This window comes from Vitis riparia, chromosome 1 (assembly GCF_004353265.1).
Source record: "Vitis riparia cultivar Riparia Gloire de Montpellier isolate 1030 chromosome 1, EGFV_Vit.rip_1.0, whole genome shotgun sequence".
NCBI classification, from domain to species: Eukaryota; Viridiplantae; Streptophyta; class Magnoliopsida; order Vitales; family Vitaceae; genus Vitis; species Vitis riparia.
The window spans coordinates 15679006-15699499 of NC_048431.1; the positions used below are offsets into that span (position 1 = coordinate 15679006).

The window sequence follows — 20494 nt, forward strand, 5'->3', positions numbered from 1 at the left end:
TATGCATATTTTATTTTGGCTTTTAAATGAGTTTTAATTTTGATACACAGGAAAATAAGTTCATGGCTCCATATCAATAAGGTAATTCCTTACCTTGGTGAGATTATCCATGATCACTTGAGGTTAAGGAAGCATGGATAGCTTTCATAGACATTACTTGGGGAAGTGGTATTCCCCTACGTTCAATTCTTCAAAAATCATTATTCTATTTTGTTTTTATGAGACTTGCTGAACCTTTAGGATGAAAAATAAGTTTGAATTATTTAAAGCCTTCCTAAAATTTTTCTAATGAATTCATGATATTATAGAATTCTTAATTCTGTTAGTAGAACTTTGTTTGAGTCAAAAATCATTTTCCAAAAGGGAGAAACAAACCAATCTTTCAGTAGGTTTAGTTTTAACTTTGTTATGGACATTGAGAATTGTTCTACCAAATTAAATTATTAAAGGGTTTATTGCACTTTACCCCCAACCTATAGCATATTTTACACATTGCCCCGTCAAGTTCAAAATCGAGCAATGTATTCTCCATTCTTTATAATTGCATGCCATGTGCATTGTTTTTTGAGATCACACTATTTTTTTGGATGGAAAGGCAGACTCTCTGCATGATCGAGAGTAAAATGGTCATTTTCTTAATAAGTGAGGGCAAAAGGGTCATTCCAACTCTCTTCTCCCCCATCAATTGTTTCTTTCTCTATTACCTGGTGAAACCCCAAGTCGAAGCTCTCATCCTCTAAGGCGAAGCTAATGCAAGGTTGACATTGAAGAGAAGACATGAAGTTCAACGGTAATTCCTTGACTTCCAATTCTTTAATGGGTAGAAGCATGTTGGGAAAAGGGTTAGGATTTTGTTTTGTTCTTTTAGAAAATTTGGGAAAATTTTGGGAGAATAAAACTCACAAAATTGAGGGTTAGGGTTTCGTTTGATGTTTTAGAAGAGCGAGGGAAGTTTTGGGGAAATTTTAGGGCAAAGTTTGAGGGAAATTTGGGAATTTTAGGGTAAGAGAAATTATTTGGCGATTTTGCAAATTTTCATCCCACAGACAAGGAGGAACAATGGATAAGGATAAATTATGTGGGGTTTTTGGCAACAACATTGTGGGAGTGGGATTTTAGGGCTTTGAAGGGAATGAAGAATGGGGAAGGAGAGCTTCAACTTGAGGCTTCACCAATAGTAACAAGGGAAGAAATGGTCAATTGATAGGAAAGAGGAAGGCTACAGATTAAGAAAAAATGACCATTTTGCCCTCGATCATGCGAAGAGCATGTGCTTTTTGTCTAAAAAAATAACATCTTCTCTAAAAAATGCACATTGCATGCAATTATAAAGGATGGAGGGTATATTGAGGGGGTAATGTACAAAACACGCTATAAGTTGGGGGGGTAAAGTGTAATAAACCCATTATTAAATGATCTCTTTAATTTCTTTTGATATTTTTCCTATAATCTAGACTTATTGAATTCAATTTTAGATACATAAAATATTAAGAAATGGATTCTTAAATAGGAGATGTGATTTTTCATTTTTGCACCTACTACACAAGTCCTCTTTTAGAATTGAAAAATATTTTCTTAATTTTAAATAGGATATGTGTATGATCATGTCTTTTATTTATTTTTATATAAACTATATATATCAAATAAGTTATAGAAAATTTAGTAGGATTTTATCACATCTCTAAGTTAGTCCAATAAATTAGTATTTATATGTTAAAGAAAACTGCTATGTTATGAACTGATGGTGAATTTTATGAAATTTGATACTAATTGAGGCATGGTTAATCAATTTGGACTTTTGGGTTGTAATCTAAATATATAGGAGAGTTATCAATTTTCTTTTTCATGATGAAATTCCATTTCTAAATAATTTTTGGGATTTATTCTGCAAAGTCCCTTGTTTTGATCACATGGTAATTATTCTATGTAGTGTTTCTATTTTGATTTAATTTGGAATTAATTGAGATATAATTAATTAATTTGGAATTTTGAATAATGATCTAGACATGTTGACGATGTTACCCAATTTTTATTTTGATGAAATAACATTTTTAGGTATTTATTTAAGAATTATTTTTTGGATATCTTTATTTTGCCTTTTTAATGATGATTTGCATGTTTTTGGTAATTCAGTCATTCTTGAGCATGTTTATAAGTTCTTTTGATTATTGATTTTTATTTTAGATGTATCATATACATTAGTTGAATTTTCCATTAGAACAAAATCCCTCATTTGATATTTTATTTCAACTAATTCTTGTAAGTGAACACATATTGATTAATTTTGGAATTTGATAACATGATTACTATATCTTATTCCCTTGAATTCATTTCTTGTTATATTTTACTCTTTGATTTGAGATGTATCATATATATATTTGATTAGCCTATGATTTTGAATTTATTATCGTTATATGTGTATTAATTCATTTTTTATATGAAAGTGTTTTATATGCTATTAAATTACACTTAAATGTCAAGGGTGGAGACTATGGTTTTCTCTCTGGACTGAAGAGGAGAATGACAAGACATAAAAACCCTAACTCCTAAAGGGGTAGGCTTCCTACTAGGCTTAAGTGACTTAAGCCCACCATAGGCTTAGGTCATTTAATCTAACCCAAAAAGGTTGCTAATTGATTAATTAACCATACATGACCTAAACTAATCAATTAGTCCAGATCAGAGATACCACTGACTTATCCCTGTGCAACCTTGCATAATTACCAAAATTCCCTTATGCACAAAAGTGAATTAAAAACCCATCTAACCCTCATAAACCATGTCATCAAGGAATATGAGCTCAAAGTAGGGACCATTGGGACACATAGGAGTACTGGCTCCCTCATAATCAAATTTTAAAATTAACTTAACATTCTATTATAGAAAGCCAACTACACTCCAATATCCTATGTATTTTATAATGAGACATCAAGTGCTCGGGTTCATGACCTACTATCCACTGCATGCAGACTCCCTATGAACTGGTGTTTGTAATCTAACAAGGTACTGTTAGCCCAAGGTTCTCCTAATCATGTTTTGATGATAACAAACCATGGTTAAGTTACTAATTGGTTTGAATTTTAAAGAATTTCAAGTGTTAATTTGGAAATTCATCAAAGGACCTAATGAATGCAAGATCAAGACATTTAAAAGACCTTTTAATCATAGAAAACATATTTAAGATGGATGCATGGGTGTTCTTAGGATTTTCATATCATTTCATGCATCTTTGAAAACTCGGTTTATGCATTAAAGTTACTTTTCCATCAAAATTTGAGTTCTATCAATTGAACCTTAGGCAAAATGTTTCAAAATTGGCATATTATTTTACCTAAAGACCTTGCCTAAGTGCTAGAAGCAAAAAAGACTAGAAAATATAGGTTTTTGGGCTAAAAATGGTGAACCGTTTGAGGCACTGGCCAACCGGCTTAACCGGCTAAGGTACTGATCTACCAGTTACTCCTTCTTGGTTGAGGTCCGATTGAGAGATGCAAAAAACCTTTTCTCTCTTCCAGTAGCCTTTCTTTCCCGGTCGAGGGATATGCCTTCCTGGTTGAGGTCCGATCGAGGGTAACGGTCACCTACCGAACATTTAATGCTCCGACGGCTAGTGAACTGATCAACCCCTATCTTGACCAGTCGAGGCTGTTTTTTGGCTTTTTAGCTCCCAAGGTTAGAAACTGATTCATGCCTAATTGGTGTCTCAGCTGATTCGTGTCTAGCTGGTGCTCCTTGATGACGGGAGTAATCAACAAAATTTATAACCTACAACACCATGAACTAGGGTAGCAAAGAAAAAACTACTATAGCATAGTGGCTCTAGGATTGTTCACTGGGAAGGGTACTCAAACTAAAAATGATACCAATTCAAAGTGAATTGGTGCTGTTTCATTTCAAGAATAACTTAAGAAATAAAATACAAACTTTGGTTGAAAAAGGTTTGGACTTAGATTAACAACACAACAAGTGATGAAAATTACTTAAGAAGAAAAGCATTCCTTAGAGATTCAGGTATACAGGGGAGGTTCCTCATGCAATAGCATAGCTCCGGTCAGTTGGTTCAATTCCTCACATTAGAGAATTAACATAAAGTCAATTCTCTAACAGGTGTTGCACAAATGCATCCCTCAATTGGATTTCAGCTTTAATTCTCTCACTGATGCAACTTGCAATGGTTTGAGCCTCTCACTAGCCTTTACCATTCAAGGAGATCTTTAACCTTGGACTGCCTTTCACAAGCTCGCAAGAGATAACTAATGGATGTCTCCTTAGAGTCCAAAAGCTTACCAAGTGTTGGCAATTCTAGAAAATCCTACCTTTAAGTCACCTACCAGAGGCTCGCAAGGGGTAAACTAGTGCATCTCCATGGTTAGAGATCACTTGCCTTACCAAGTGTTGGCCCAGGTGACTCCAAGGCATTTTAAGTTAACTAAAAACGTAGAAACCATTCATGGGACACACTTTCTATTTATTCATAGCTGAAACCACAAAGCTTCTGATTCTTGCACTTGGAACCTTTCCCGGAAACCTTAACTCCAAGGAACTAAAAGGTTTAGTTACTCATTCTCTGGGGAAAGCTCCTCAGAGAGTGCATAACTTAGTAAATAAATAAAAAACACAATCAAAGTGAGAAGGTAAAGCAGAGCTCAAGCTTTGTATATTTCTTCCTTTGAAACTTTTACAAAAGGTTCATCACCCTCAGAACAGGCTCCTCGAGCTCTATTTAAACCAAAATTACATTTACAGCTATTACATAGATATTTTAGCCAAATTCCTAACTTAAAATCTAAGGAATCCTATAATTGGTGGCTTACAAGGAGAATTTGGGCATTTAGGCAACAAAAATCTAATGAAAAATATCTCCAGGTGTCGGTTACAAATATCGGGAAGCACTAAGGACCATTTCACAGGTGAAAAATGAGGTCTGCGAAATTTCGCAGGTGCATAAGAAGGGCTGCGAAATTTCTTGGCAGCAAAAGGCTGATTCAACACCTCTGCGGAGTTGACTTCCATCTTGTGGTGTTTGGCTTCCATCGCGGCGTGAAGCTTCAGGGGAAATCCATAGCACTGTGCAAAAGTGTTGCGAAATCACTTCGCAACAAAAGGCTGATTCCGCAGCACTTTTCCAGAATCCTTCCTTCAGCTTGGAGCAATCATCTTCTAAAGGCTGTAACTTCCTCTTTTCAGCTCCAAATTGCACACGGTTTGAAGCATTGGATTGTTGACTTCCTAAGCTTTCAAATGACATATTGTATGCATAAATTGGACATCAGGAAGTACTCCAAAAGTGGCTGCAGTGACTATCATCAAGAATGCTTCATGGCTGGATTCTCTTTGCTTTCCCTTGCATTCCAGACTTGTTTATGGCAAAAGTGCTTCAAAGCTTTGATTCTTCATACCTCTGAGCTTCCCATTGCTTTGACAAGGATTCCAAATAATTCTCCTCACTCTCATAATGCTTTGGTGATCAAAATACTAACAAAAACACCAAAACTTACACAATTTGATTAGAATTGATTGAAAGGGGCCTTAACATGCTAATTGGGTTAAAAGGCACTAACTACTACTCAAAAGTGTTTAAAAGGATTAATTACAAACTATCAAATAGCACTTTTTGAGTAGTAATCAGAAACCTATAAATTGAGAGTTCCACTTCATTTATGAGCAAAAGAACACCTGCATTTATTTGTTTACCTACTTGTTCTTGCCATAAAAGTTATCATTCTTTTCTTGGTGCATTAAATCCCCATTTGCATTTTTTTTTAGTGCACTTTTGTGATTCATCCTAGCCTTGAGTTGTATTTGAGCCATTGTTGAGCTAGGCTAAAAGATTCAAACTTATTAATTGAGTGTTAAAACCTTCAAGTGAGTAGAGACTTAAAGAGATTGTGTAATAGCCCATTAGAGTTGAAATCCAAGTGTAAAAAGTGATTAGAAGCTTGGTTGAAACTTCAAGTATAAGTGGAACCCTCACTCAATTAGGAGCTTGAGGAGAGTGGATGTAGGTAAGGAAGTGTCGAATCACTATAAATTTGAGTTTGCTTTCTATAACCTTATTTCTTTATATTTGTGCTTGTTGTGCTTAATTTTATTGTGTTTAAAAATAATTTTTTTAACTTCAATTCAACCTCCCTCCCCTCTTTTTAGGTGTTTTATCTATTTAGATTAACCCTTTATTTTCTCAGGTACTACTATCACCTATCAAGATTACCTCTCAAATTCTTGAGTTATAGATCTCACTTATTATGTGATCAAATGACATACTCTAACTCCAAGGAGCATATGTCAAATTCCACTAAAGGAATTACTATGGCCACATATTTCATGATCACATGTCTTTTGGATCACCCAAAGGGATACTCTGTTTCAATCCCATGAGATATCATGGTGCCTCTATTGAGAATACCTATTGCCAACAACCCTCATCAACAGTGACCCAATCCATAGGGATATATGATCACTTTAGGGTCTCACCCATAGGTCAAAGCCTTTTATTAATTTTGGCATAGACTTAATATCCTCTCAAGGTTGAGAGTCCATGCAGTATAGTAGTTTGGTGAATCATGACAATTGATAGTCTTGCATCATGATTCACCGTAGGTTCTGTCTAGTGTGCATCATATACACTAGTGCACTCACCATAGGAAACCCATCTCAACAGCCAAGTCAAGACATTCTTCCACTTAGGAGGTGACACACTATAGTCTCTATTGGATTGCCCAAATCCATGAACCAACTGTGGACAAGTTATCTACTTACAAGGAACCCATGACTTATATTTTTTGTGCAACTTTTAATGCACCTAAATCATGTACAATGTAAGAAATATGGGTTGAATGCTCAAATCAATGTCAATACACCAAAGAGATAGCAAGGGGATAGTTAAATTTAACTTTGTTACACCATATCTTACTTTTAGGGGCTCAATCCCAACAATATGTTCTATTCTCATGATTAATCTATCTTGCTTTGTTTGATTTCTATATCATCATACCCTTGCTTCTTGATTTGGATGAAATGCATATTATGTATCAATTCATTACTTATGAATTAACTCTCTTGTTTTACGGAAGCGCTTAGCATGCTAATAAGATACGTTATTTCCTTGCTTTGATTATTGATTTATTGAGTGTGCATGGTTTTTTGGTGTATTCCTTGATTATGTTTTCATTATTACTTTAATATATTCTTTGATTCATGGTATCCACTGATTTACAAATCAATTGTCATAGTTATATCAATTTATTTAGTAGAGACCTGTTTTAGGGCTTAGAGAGGTGGTACTTTCTATTACATTTTTGATAGGTAACCTAACCCTTGGACTTAGACCCAATTTTCAAAGACATGTTTTTCCAAAATAAGAAGTCATTTTTAGGGTTTTATTTCTTATTTTAGTTTTTCTTTTAAAAATAAACAAAAATAAGTGGTGACTCCAATATTTATAAAAATCAAATTTTCACTAAAAAGCTAGTCTTGACATCAAGTGGGAACACACGTGAAAAATATGGGTCCCCTCTCCAAGTTTGTTGAATAAATAAGTCTTTCTAAGTGTCCAACTTCTGCCTTGTGTTCTATCTCTAAAATGCTTTTGAAAATCAGTCCTAGGTCTTATGTTTTTAATTTATATTTATATCTGTGATGCATTTTAGACTTCTTAAATAAGTTTGAAGGCTTTGTCCTTGCTTAAAAATCATTCATTAAGCTTGTGAATTAATTTCGTCTTTCCATACTTGTTGTGCTAACCTGATCTAGATTTGTGAAATGTTCTTAGGAATATGGACTAGCTATTTGGTGATTTTTTTTAGGCACTTTGAGCTTTTGAATTGTATTCTAGACACCTTGAATATGTTGTATAATTTTTTGTTTCAATTTTATCTTATCTCTAACCATTTTATTTAGGTTTATCTTGTAAATGCTTGTTGTTTGCTTTATTTCTATACCTCTTGCATATCTTATCATTCAACCCCTTTTAACCTTCTTTAATCGCCTTCCCTTATAGCATGATCACCTTTTAACTATTTATTTGGATTTATTTTATAACTAAATGTTTGTTATTTTGTTCTAATCTCCACTTTGATGCTAGTTTAACCATATTTGACTCTTGATTTGAATTGTATCTATGTTGTGTATATTGGGTAGCTCTTACTTTGATATTATATCCCTTATTTTGCTTGTGAACTAACCTTTTCTTTCTATATAAGCACATTGTCTTGTTTTGGGGTATTTTTTATATACACTCTCTTCTTACCTTGACTTATTTATTTTCTTTGACATGCATGCTATGCTATGAGTATTCTTTATCTTTTGCTCTCCATCACCATTGCCTTATTGTATATTCATGTTGTTGTCTCTTAGTATCTACGATCTATTAGTCAATTGTCTTAGTTCCTCTCACTAGTTTAGTAGAAACCTCTTTAGGCTTAAAGGTGCTACCCTATGGTGCTTTCCTAATAAGTATCCTGACCAATAGATCTAGACTTTATTTTCATAGACTTTGTCTTTCCTTCTAAAAGGAGTCAATGAGGAATTTATTTCTCATTTTATGTTCATTTAAATAAATACAAAATAAGTGGTGACTCCAACTTTATTGAAAATCAGTTTTTCACAATAAAAAGTGAGTTTTGCTGTCAAGTGGGGATGCACATAAAAAATGTAAGTCCACAATCTTTAGATATAGTTAGAATGTGTGTGATACTATATATAATCTTTAGTTGTGGATTTTCCTGACCTTGCTAATACTATTTCACAATAGCCTATTTTTCTTGTAGTATCCACTAAGAATAAAATTCTTGCCTTCACCTATAATTCATGGGTTGTTTCTTTTTATTTCTTGTTAGGTGTAAAATTTATTATTTTGTATTAATTAGTATAGGGAGAACGATTATTTTGAAGCATTTAAAATTTTATATTCTATGCCTAAATTTGATTTAATCGAAATGGTTATAGGGCTCATAATAATAATAATAATAATAATAATAATAATAATAAGATCTTGGGAATTGGATCGAGTTTAACCTGATTCATGACCCATGTCCTTTGACCTTTGATCCATGTAGGATGCACATGAAATTAACTAAATGAAATAAGAGTAAGATATATGAAGAGTATTCGAATTGAGAAATCTAAATAATTCCTATGTGATCATGCACATTTATTATAGAAGTTCCTAGAGAATTCATTAGAAAAATGTTTCCAATAAAAATTGTTTATTGTTGCACATCTTTGCTTATTTTCAAAATTCATCCCACATATACATATAATTTTGAAGAATATGTGAGTGATTCATACACAACACCTCTTTCTTTTATCAATGGTTTTGTCAATTGGTTCCACAAGGAATTGAAATTCAACTTCTAGATATGTAACTTCTACTTTTGGAAACTTATAAAATTCTTCTATCAAACCCTGATCAATAGACCTACAAAATCATTCAAATTGTATATGATCAAACCCAGGTATTATAGACATTCCCTCATTTCCACCTATCCATAAAGCCATGATATGAAAGAAATTTCTTTGGAGGAATTTGAACAAAGAAGTCTTTCAAAACTACCATATGTAGCATTGATATGGGAGGTAATTAAAATAGAGGATTGGTTTCATCTGGTGATTCAAAAGAAGCCCCCTTACGCATCTAGGGGATAAATGCCTTAGCTGTTCCTCTTTCCAAGATTTAAAGTCAAACTTGTATATATACTTATTTATATATATATGCATCCATTAGAGAAATGATGTCTTAGTTGGATCTCTTAATCTATTTACAATTGTTAATTTTACTAGTAGGCAGTTCCCATATAATATATGACCCATATAACCATCATTTTACATGGAGCAAAGAGAGAACATGGAAATCACTAATAAGATGCTGGTGACATGCTGCCCACTCCTAGCATGTCCGACTCAACTCTTCTTCCTTTAAATAGTATCAAGCACTTTATCCTCGCATCTTCCAGCCTCCAGCACCATGGTTCTTCCAGCTTCAAGTGCTCTGGTGCTTCCTACTGTAGGCAATGGTGCAAAAGTAGCGGATCAAATCTATAGCGAAGCTGATGTAGACATCTTTGAAGTCGTTGAAAACCTCCAGGAGTCCAATTTCTTAGTGACGGGAGAACCCAATACCATGGTTGATAAGCAGAGCCAGCAGAAGGAAAAGCAGATTTCTGTGGATCCCATATCACTGAAGGAATTGTCAGTAAGAGATGAAAGCTCAAATTTGGTGTTGCCCCCTGCAATCACCCCTCCAAAATTAAGTTTCAGTAGTATTCACCTTCCCATTTCTCCATCACCTGTGAAACCTAAGCTTTTAAGTTTCAGCCTCCCAAACTCAGCAGCCTCATCTCCAAGATTCAGCACATCTGTACTAAAAAAGAAATGGAGAAACCAATGCCAAGCATCTCCACGTCATGTAGATGGGAGTCCGAATCACAGCAACTCTCCAGTGGCCTCACATCGAGAGAGTCAGTTGCGCAGGAGTAAATCATGTGGTGAAGGGAGAGCATGTGCACCTTCAGATGAATTTGACCTTTGGTTGAATGGAGCGAACATTGATGGAGGATATCACGACAGGTTTTACTCTGGCCTAGCTACAACTCAGACTGAAGGCAGCAAAGATGAAAGGAAGAGGGGTAAGAAGGTGGACCCTCAGGAAGATGGATTTAAATGTGGGGCGCTGTGCTTGTTCCTGCCAGGCTTTGGAAGGGGAAAGCCAGTGAGGGCGAGAAAGGAAGAAGCAGAGGTGACTAACGTGATATCAAGGACGGTTTCTCTTGAAAAGTTCGAATGCGCATCTTGGGCTTCATCGGCAATAGTAAACAGCAATATTGAAGAAGACGGAGACTCCATGAATCTGTATTTTGATCTGCCTCTAGAACTGATTCGAACTAGCGTGAATGATGCCAATTCACCGGTGGCAGCAGCTTTTGTATTCGATAAAAACACGAAAGGGGTTCTCAAGAACAGCATGGGAAGAACGGCAGGGGCCAGAAAATCACAGGAATCATCTCGCCATGTTCGGTTTTCAACATCAACCCCTACTTCGTACCCAGCCTCCCCATCTTCTTGCATTACACCTCGGCTGCGCAAGGCAAGGGAGGATTTCAATGCTTACTTGGAAGCACAGAGTTGATATAAATAATTAATGTTCGCGAAGCTTCTTTTTGTTCAATTCCTTTTATTTAATTTTGAGTAATTAATGGGTGCTACCTATTAGCAAGTGTTCCTTCATTTGAGAATTATCGTTTTTTTTTTTCCTTTTTTGGTCCCGAATCATGCTCTGTCTCGTCTCTTTCTGTGTGTTTGTCTACTTGCCGTCTGGTGTGGACACTACGATTAAGTTATGACTTTTAAAAAAATAAATAAACAAATAAAATTTTAAAAAAATATAGCGAAAGGATGTAACTAGCCCCTGCAGTATTCCTGAATTCCTTCATTTCAGGAAACCCATATGGCTTCAAGAGACGTGTGCCCCACTATCAATACTATATATTTAATTAGAAAAATGTTGCTCATACAGCTATTTTTACTACTTTGATAGGCGGCAAATTTTAATTGAATGCCAAATCTTTTTTTCAATGTTGACCACCTTTTATCATCTTCAATCACTACTTACAAGTATTTGCAATAAAAGTGGTGGCATATCACTACAAGAAAAAAGGGAAATAGTGATGTTTTAAAAACAGTCATGAAAGATATTCAATCACACTTCTCTCAAATGACATGTTCTAACTTGCCAAGAAATGTACAAAAGCTAGTTGACGCTTCCAAAAAGCATTAAATTCTTTTAGTATCATCCTTGACGCCTATAAAAAGCATCATCTTAGATCAAGCATCCTTATTTTCACCCAAATTTTATAACAAGGCATGTTCTAACTTGTCAAGAAATATACGAAAGCTACGCTTCCAAAGGCGTCATATTCTTTTAATATCATCCTTGACACCTATAAGAAGCATCATCTTAGATTGTTTCAAGCATTGTTATTTTCACCCAAATTTTATAACAAGTTGACCTTGACATTTTTTATAAGTGTCAAGAATAGAAGAAGCGTCATTATTTAACTCTTTCATAACATTGACACTCATAGAAAGCATCATCTTATGTGTTATTAATATAGACAATGACGTTTGTGAAAGCATCACGGTTTAATGTCTTGCCAATGTTGACACTTATATAAGCATCATTGTATATTTACATCAACCTTGACAATCTTTGCAAGCGTCATGGAATGAATACCTTGATTTCGACTATATTTCACGAAAAAAAACTACTATTTTTTGGTTAATTTCATTGACATGTAATCATTGTATCTTGCTATTGAAATTTTGCACATAATGGAAAAAAAAATGTAAAGAAATGGATATCATGAAAATGTACTTGGAAAATACTTCTTATACAATAAATACCAAAAATAGTTATTTTTTTTGTACTTAAACATTATATAATAAACATCATATGTGGTTCAAAACTTTAATCCACTTGTATCATAACTAACCTTAAAATTAAAAGGATTCCTTCAACTTGCTATATGCTTTCTTCTAGAGAAGTTCATAGGCATCCTTAAATGCTGAGCTTTGGTAGATGTCCACAATTATAACACATACCCCATTTAGAAATCTAGTCACAAAATATATCTTTATTTCTGGTCATTAAACTGATTGATGTTTTGACTTATTTTAACAAGTGTAACACTTATTTTACTCATAAAAAAAATATTGAGATGAACTTAAACATATAGATAACATGAACATGTCTTTGATTGACTATCTAACACTATGTTTGGTCATAAGAAAGTATTAAGGAAAGAAAAAAATATAAAGAAAAATGTTTTTCTTATTTTTGGTTTTACTATGAAAAATAATAAAAAGAATCATATATAATTAAAATTAGTTAGAAATTTATAATAAGTTATTGACTTTAAATCTATTTTTATTTTCCTTATGTTTTTTCTTTTCTTATACTTTTCCTTACTATTTTCTTTCCCTCGATCCCTTATATTTTCAAGAAACCAATTATAGCCTTAGAGAAAATATAGTCTACTCACAAGATTTTGAAAGACACCCCACCTGTTTCCCATGACATTAAGCATTACTCTTTAAAAAAACTAGGTGAATTTGTGTACTAGAGGTCATGGAAAGTTGTATCTCATAGTCCAAGATGTGCATAAATGCAAAGATTGGCTAGAAATTAAGGTCTTCATCAATATTTAACTAAAATATTATGAAAAAAAAAAAATAGGTTGATGTTAGTGCAAGCAAGAAAACTAGAAATACAAGAAATATATGCCCAAAATTGATAACTATAGGAAATCATTATAGAAAACATTAGAATTGATGATAACTTGAAAATTCTCATTCAAAGTCTCTTCTAGAACACACTATCAAGCATCAATTACTAATAGAGAAAGAAATTCAAAATAAGAGGGTCTACCTGATAGGACTTGTTAGTATGGATAGTTATAGTGCATGAGTGTAAATAATCATCAATCACAACTTCAAATTTTATTTCAACAAAATGAAGAGGCCTATGATGCTCAAATGAAAGCTTGCTAATTGAGGCTTAGACAAGTAAGGTTAAGATAATATTCAGACAATGCATTTATAAAGATGAAAAGAAAAAATTATTATACAATATATAATATAAATATGAACATGGGTACCCTATGAATTAAGTTCTTTGATTCTTTTGGGCTCTTAGAGGAAAATTTGTAGGTTTAGCTAGTATACTCGCAAGCCTCTAGCAATTAGTATGTTCATGTCTAGTGGATGTGTTGGTTCCATGTTTGCAAATTAGATCAAGATGAAAAATGATAAAATAAGAGTAAGTTAAAAGGAATTCTAATTTAATTAAGGACCAATATATATACCACCTAAATTTTGCATATCTTTGTTCCCTACAGCTTGCAAGTTGTTGAAGGCAAAATGGCAACACCACATTGGACTGTAAGATATTCAAACCATTAGACTCTAAATCTTTGTATTTGCATTTTGTTTTTCCATTTTAATCTGGAATGCCTACAAAATCAAACCAACAAAAAAAAAAAAAAGACAAATAATTTTGGGGTTTGGATATGGGTAGCGGAAGTACAATGAGTGGGAAAGTGTAGTAGAAAAATGTTGGGGTTTTACTTAAGAAAAAGGATGCTGGAGACTCATTAAATGCTTGAACCTTTTCATTGGATGCATTGAGTTAGTCAGTTCATCACATCTTTTTAGGCTCCACTTGCTATGTGGAGTTAGTTCATCATACCATGACTTCGTTTCTCACACCTCATAGTGCATAAAAATGTAATTAAGAAATTGCAAAGTGGCTAATACATGCTATCTAATTTTATATGAAATTAAGAGTGATTTAGTGATTATATCCAAGATTTTTTTACACCTTTTCAAATTTTTGTTGTTTCTTTTAAATACAAAAGAAGATATGAGTTTACACAAATTGTGTCATTTTCTTCCATACCACCGAACCTTTTCTTCCCCACTTCACCTTCAATTCCACTTCTATTTTTTTAATTAAAAAAGAAAAGAAAAAAAAAGGGTAAGAATGGAAGAAGTGTGATGTTGCCATGGGCATGCAATTGTGATAGTGGATTGCTTAAATGGGTGCACAAAGAGAATTTTCCTTGAAAAATCTTTTAACCTATATTTAATTCTTGGAAAATTTAAAAAATAATAATATATAATATATATATATATATATAAAGGAAATGAAAAAAAGAAAAAATAAATAAAAGGAAGGAAAAAGTGAAATAAAAATAAAAATAGATCTAAAATTAAATATTATTTTTACAAACTTATTGAAATTTATTTAAACTATTTTTATATTTTACATAAAGATTAAATAATTTAAAATATATAAGTTTTTAATTAATTGAAATTTTAATTTGACTTTATTTTTCATTTTTTATGATGAATCAAATATGAGAAAATTACTTTTTTATTATTATATTTTTTCTTTTATAGTAGTTTTTTTTTTTTTTTTAACTCAAATATAGTATTAAAGAAAGTTACGACATAAACCCTTTTATTTAGAAATCTTAAGTTAGTATTTATTCTAAAGAAATAAATTCACATGAATATTTGTACCTTATAAGTTTCATAATATAATAAAATTATTTATTTATTTTTTTATCTCAAATTATCCATATTAAAAGTAAAGTAAATAAATAAAATTTCTTTTGAGAATGTTGTTCTTCATATAATTTTTCTTTTTTTAAAAAAAAAGATTATTTTCATGGGGCTAAACAATATCTTAATCTCCTTCTATATGGAAAATACCGTATTCTATTTTTTATTTTATATTTTAGAAAGAATATAAACAATAAAATTAATCATTTTTAAAATTGCATTTGCAATCTTTCATTCTTTCTTCCATTTAATAACTTGACATTTCTGATTTGACATATTCTTATTTTAAAATGTTATTTTAAATCTTTGTCTTCTCTCCATTTGCATCATCAACTTATCACCCTTCTAATAAGTCAAGATTAGAAATCAAAAATAGTTTTGTTTAATATATCCAAGAAATAAACATTAATTGAAAAGGAGTCTAAAGGCAAAATATTTATAAAAGTTTACTATATTAAAAAAAAAATTACAAGAATGAATATATTTTAGACTTATAATAATATAAACTACAAGAATACATTTGTGAGGCCAATAAAGTTATCAAGATGAAAGTGGTAGAGTTAAGTAACTTACCCTAGAATGGGTGACTTGTAAAACATTGAATGCATACATTCAATTAATGAATGCAGATTGTTAAGAGCAAGCAAAGATTCACATAAATAAATTACGATTGAGAAAGACTCAAATTATGTGGTAGAAGAATGAGATAAAATTCAAAAGGATGATTTTCAAGGATATTATAATAAAAGAATTGAAGCTGTTAAGTGGCAATCTTTTTTTCTTTTTCTTTTTCTTTTTGACTTGTTTAGAGACATAGGAATGCAAAACAACATTTTCCTACATGATTACTAAAACTTGAGTTGTGATATGACATTTCCCAATACCCAACAACTTGGCCATGCTGAAATCAGAAACCTTGGAATTGAAATCATCATCAATCAATATATTGTTTGATTTAATGTCAGAATGCACCATTTTTTTACTCATACTCGTGCAAGTAAGAAAGACTACAACCAGTATATCATGTGAAATGAGGATAGCAATGCTAGAAAGGAAATAAAGTGCATAGCTCCATGAAGCCATTGCTCCAAATTGCCATTTTGACATACTCATAAACTAAACATCCTAAAATTTTAATGAAAATTAAACTAAAGCTTTTTTTTCCTTATATTAGTAACCTAGATCCTAGAATTTGGGTGATGATGCTACATGCCAAGTATTTAAGCTAACATGGAAAACAAGCAAACAAACTATTTAACTAGATCCTACAGAAAAAAAAGAGTACCTATGGTTCCTTTCAATATAGTATACAAGCAGTCGAACCCAATTCTTATGGCGCACATGGCCAATAGCTTCAGCTTTAACTCCAACTCTAAATTCTTTCTTTGCTTATCCCCTTAAGAAAATAAGTTTAGAAGTTAAATTATAGTTGACATTACCAAAGGAATAAATAAGTAACCATAACAAAGTTGTAAACACCTAATGCACTATTACAGAAACACCTACTTCAGCAAATAAGCATTATTTCACTACAAGGAAAATGTCAAAAGATGACGCTTTTTAAGTGTCAAGATAGATATAAGATTATGCTTTTTAAAAGCGTCATATATTAGACTGTCATCTTTTTAAATCGCATATGTTGACACTTTTTAGAAGCGTCATCTTCTTTGCACATCAACCATGACGCTCATAGTAAGTGTCATTATGTGAAACATTGACGCTTTATAAGTGTCATCATATGTTAATAATTTCATTCATGTCAATATTGACACTCAATGAAGCATCATTGTATAGGTAGAAGCAACACTGACACTCAATATAAGTGTCATCTTATAACTTTTTATTTGTAGGAGCAACGTTGACACTTAATAAAGCGTCATTGTATAAGTAGAAGCAACATTGACACTCAATATAAGTGTCATCTTATAACTTTTTTATTTGTAGGAGCAACATTGACACTCATAATAAGTGTCATCGTATAGCATTTTATACCTTGACACTAAAAAAAAATGCCATATTTTTTTAACATTAACCTTGACGCTTTTGAAAAGTGTCATCTTCTATTTATTCAAGTAAAGCATGACGCTTTAAAAAAGCGTCATCTTATCTCATATAAAATTTTAATAGCCCAGAAATTAAAATGTCCTAATTATGCCTTGTTTTATAATTTTCTATCAACAATTAAATTAATAATGAAAACTTAATTTAAGAATCTCCACTAACAAAAAGTATCCAATATGGTCTTCCTTTTTCACTATTACAATTTATCCATAAACATCATACATAATCAACAACTAAAACCAACAATTTTACAACTTCTTCTTCAACTTTGAATTGTTCATAACCCTCACTACATCTAGTTTTACATCATTTTTCTTCCAAGTGCAAAAGGATGGTTGTAACTCACTTTCTAGATGCTCAATCTGCAAAACAATTGAGAGGGTTACATATTTATTAGTATTAACAAATAGTTAAGAAGCAACTTTGTAAATGAAATGTGTATATGCCAATTTTTAAATTTCCAAAATATCTTACTTCCATTGCAATAAATTTCAAAATATCAAAAGAACTCAACAAACTCCAATAATTTTATTACACCAAATTTTTAAATATTTTAGAACTCTTATTCTATTTTTTTTTTAAACATAAAAAAAAAAAAAAAAAGTTTTTATCTCATTGACTATTTTGGTATGATTTTTATCTTATTTATGAAACTTCAACAATTAACATCTTCTCATTCTTCTTATAGGTTGTACAAGACATTAGATGTTTTGCATGAGAAAGAACTAAGGAATGAAAAAAAAAACAAAAAAAACTAGTAGTCTGAAAAATTATAAAATTGTAAATTAACATATTTATGTAAAATTATAAAATTGTGTTAAAATATCTATGTTCTTCTTATTGTATTAGTATATCAACATTTAATAATATGAGGATATCTATTATCTAAATATGGAACTTGCATGAAATGATCTCTAAACATGGAATTGATTCATAAAACTTACAATAACCACAACATGTTACCTCAAAATTCTTTTGATGATATATTTTGAATTGTTTGTGGGTGTCCTTCATCAAGAGCAGTAGTGACGTTGTTAATAGAATGACCTATGCCTTTTTTGTACAACCTGAAGAATATAATAAACAATTTAACAACCAATTAGTAAGAGGTACTATTTCCTTCCATAGGATTATTTGTAAGAAGTCTTAAACTAACTTCCTATTTTTTATGTAAAAGAAAATGGAAGTACAAGATATTATAGACTTTAAGCCCATTAGTATAGTAGGAGACCTTTATAAATTTAGATTAAAGAAGTTTATAAAGCTAGTAATCTTAAAGACCAAAAATGCTTTTGTAGAGAATAGATAAATTCCTAATTCATGCACATGTAATGAAACTAAAGGCTCTACGAAAATGAGCTTGGACATGTAGGAATTTTTGTAGCTATGCTATTGTAGGATTTCTCCAAATCTAACTGATAATAATTTGTAGAGGAAATATACAAAAGTTGTTACACCTACCATGTCTACTTGGCTTCACCTCTCAATATGCCAACTATACATCAATCATAATAGAGCAACCCTTAAAATGATCCATATTGAAAACACTGCCAACTAGGAGTACAAAGATATACATTAACAAATTATCATTCTGAATAAATCCATTATAAAATTAACATTAACAAAATATTGACTACATCTTTAAAAGAATATGAAGTTGTATTAGACTATAAGTTATAAGAGGTACCTTCAAACATGAGTAATGATTAACTGAGTCACTAACATAACCCAATCTGATCGAACTTCATTAATTTCCATTTCACTATATGATTTCTTCCCGCAAAACTGAATTGGAGTGACATATACAATTCACTAAGTTCAATTGACCAAAAAAAATAAAAAATGCTATAGTAAAATGACCAACCATATGAATTGAATTGAGTGCAAACCTTTGATGTTAGTTGGTTTGGATTAGCAATGATTTCCTTCATATATCTCATCACGTAATACCCACATTCCACACTACCTGGTTGTCTTGGGCACTATGGGAAAAGTATCAACAATTGCAATAAACACTAGAATGATGTTCTTACTTATTTAGCATCTTATTGATGATTGTATTAATAACCATCCATTTTCTAATTTTGTCATAAATTAAGTGGTGAAGCATATATTAATCTAAACAAATAAGTACTTACAACCACTTTCACCCAAGTTGGCTCCCTCTTTGATGTTTTCTGTTTTTCCGGTGGGTTGATTCTCATTGCCCTACAAAAAGAATTAAAAACATGTTATTTAGACACTATCAATTGTATTAAAATAGGAGAAAATATATACTTACATGTTAACTATGTCCTTAAGATCATCACATGGTTGACAGTCCATTGGATCAAGGTAATATGTAATCATTTTCTTCATCTCCAATGCCACTAACACCCAATGGAAACTAAAGTAAAGAAATGAAAATTGTAATATAGTATCCACAAATTCAAATTAACATCACAAACTAACTTACAAACACCATATTGATATTTAGGATAAAAGGTTACTCTGGGTTGTATGGAATAAGCATATATTCAGCATGCTTTGTATTCTTTAGTCGATCTGCAATAACCCTTGACCTGTTTTCCTTGCTTTCCTCTCCCATTCCAGCTTTTGAGACCAATGTTGGATTGAGAAAAACATATCGTTCGGCCTGCTTTGCATCAATCAACTTTCTATGCAAATGCCTGATTATAACCCACATGACAAGTTATCGACAATCATTATAGGTCATTAGAAAATAACCTTCTATCTCATAATCTTGTGAAAAGTCATTCAAAAATTATAAAATCCCTTACCAGATGTAGTATAAAATACAATTGGATGACACTTCTTTTGATGATATTATCATTTCCATATCTTATTTCATTATGAAGGTCTTGAAACTCTCACCAAAAACATCATCTGGGAAGTTTATAGGGTGTGTTCTTGATGTACTCAGCATGAGGCCAACCAATGTCTCAAAAATTTTCATATCTTATGGTTTTTCACCCTTGGATTTGACTTCAACTTCATTTACTTTTTGTTTCTTTGCTTTCTTAGATGCCTGTACAATCAAGAACCATGGTACAAATCAAATTAACTAGTTTATATATATATATATATTATATATATATATATATATATATATATATATATATATAAAGTCACTATAAAGTTTGGTAATTAAATTTACTTACTAAGATGGGAGTACGGATGATGACCAAATCAGTTGGCCACAAAACTTGGTAACCAATTGCAGCCCCAACAGTAGTAGTTTGTCCAGGAATAGGAATGGGAAGGGGTGCACTTGAATCATAAGGAGCATCAACAACTACTAAATAGTTGGGAC

At 31.9% G+C, this 20494-nt stretch overlaps 1 protein-coding gene and 2 long non-coding RNA genes across 5 annotated transcripts; 1 reads left to right on the forward strand and 2 right to left on the reverse strand.

The window, feature by feature from the left end:
• Window positions 1-9964: 9964 nt before the first annotated feature.
• Window positions 9965-11231, forward strand: LOC117920478. Its single transcript, XM_034838043.1, has one exon. The coding sequence runs from the start codon at window positions 9965-9967 to the stop codon at window positions 11123-11125; it is 1161 nt and encodes a 386-aa protein (XP_034693934.1). The 3' UTR covers window positions 11126-11231.
• Window positions 11232-17496: 6265 nt separating this feature from the next.
• Window positions 17497-18234, reverse strand: LOC117911532. The gene is made up of 2 exons (XR_004650883.1): window positions 18145-18234; window positions 17497-17543 (listed from the first exon to the last, which is right to left on the reverse strand). It is a non-coding gene; the product is annotated as an uncharacterized LOC117911532 (long non-coding RNA).
• A 324-nt stretch (window positions 18235-18558) lies between these two features.
• On the reverse strand, window positions 18559-19500 carry LOC117924935. Of its 3 annotated transcripts, XR_004652874.1 has the most exons (5): window positions 19463-19500; window positions 19320-19389; window positions 19071-19163; window positions 18869-18966; window positions 18559-18735 (listed from the first exon to the last, which is right to left on the reverse strand). It is a non-coding gene; the product is annotated as an uncharacterized LOC117924935 (long non-coding RNA). The 3 variants fall into 3 exon arrangements; XR_004652875.1 differs by lacking the exon at window positions 19320-19389 and having other exon boundaries at window positions 19463-19499; XR_004652873.1 differs by lacking the exons at window positions 19320-19389; window positions 19463-19500 and having other exon boundaries at window positions 19071-19210.
• Between the last annotated feature and the right edge of the window lie 994 nt (window positions 19501-20494).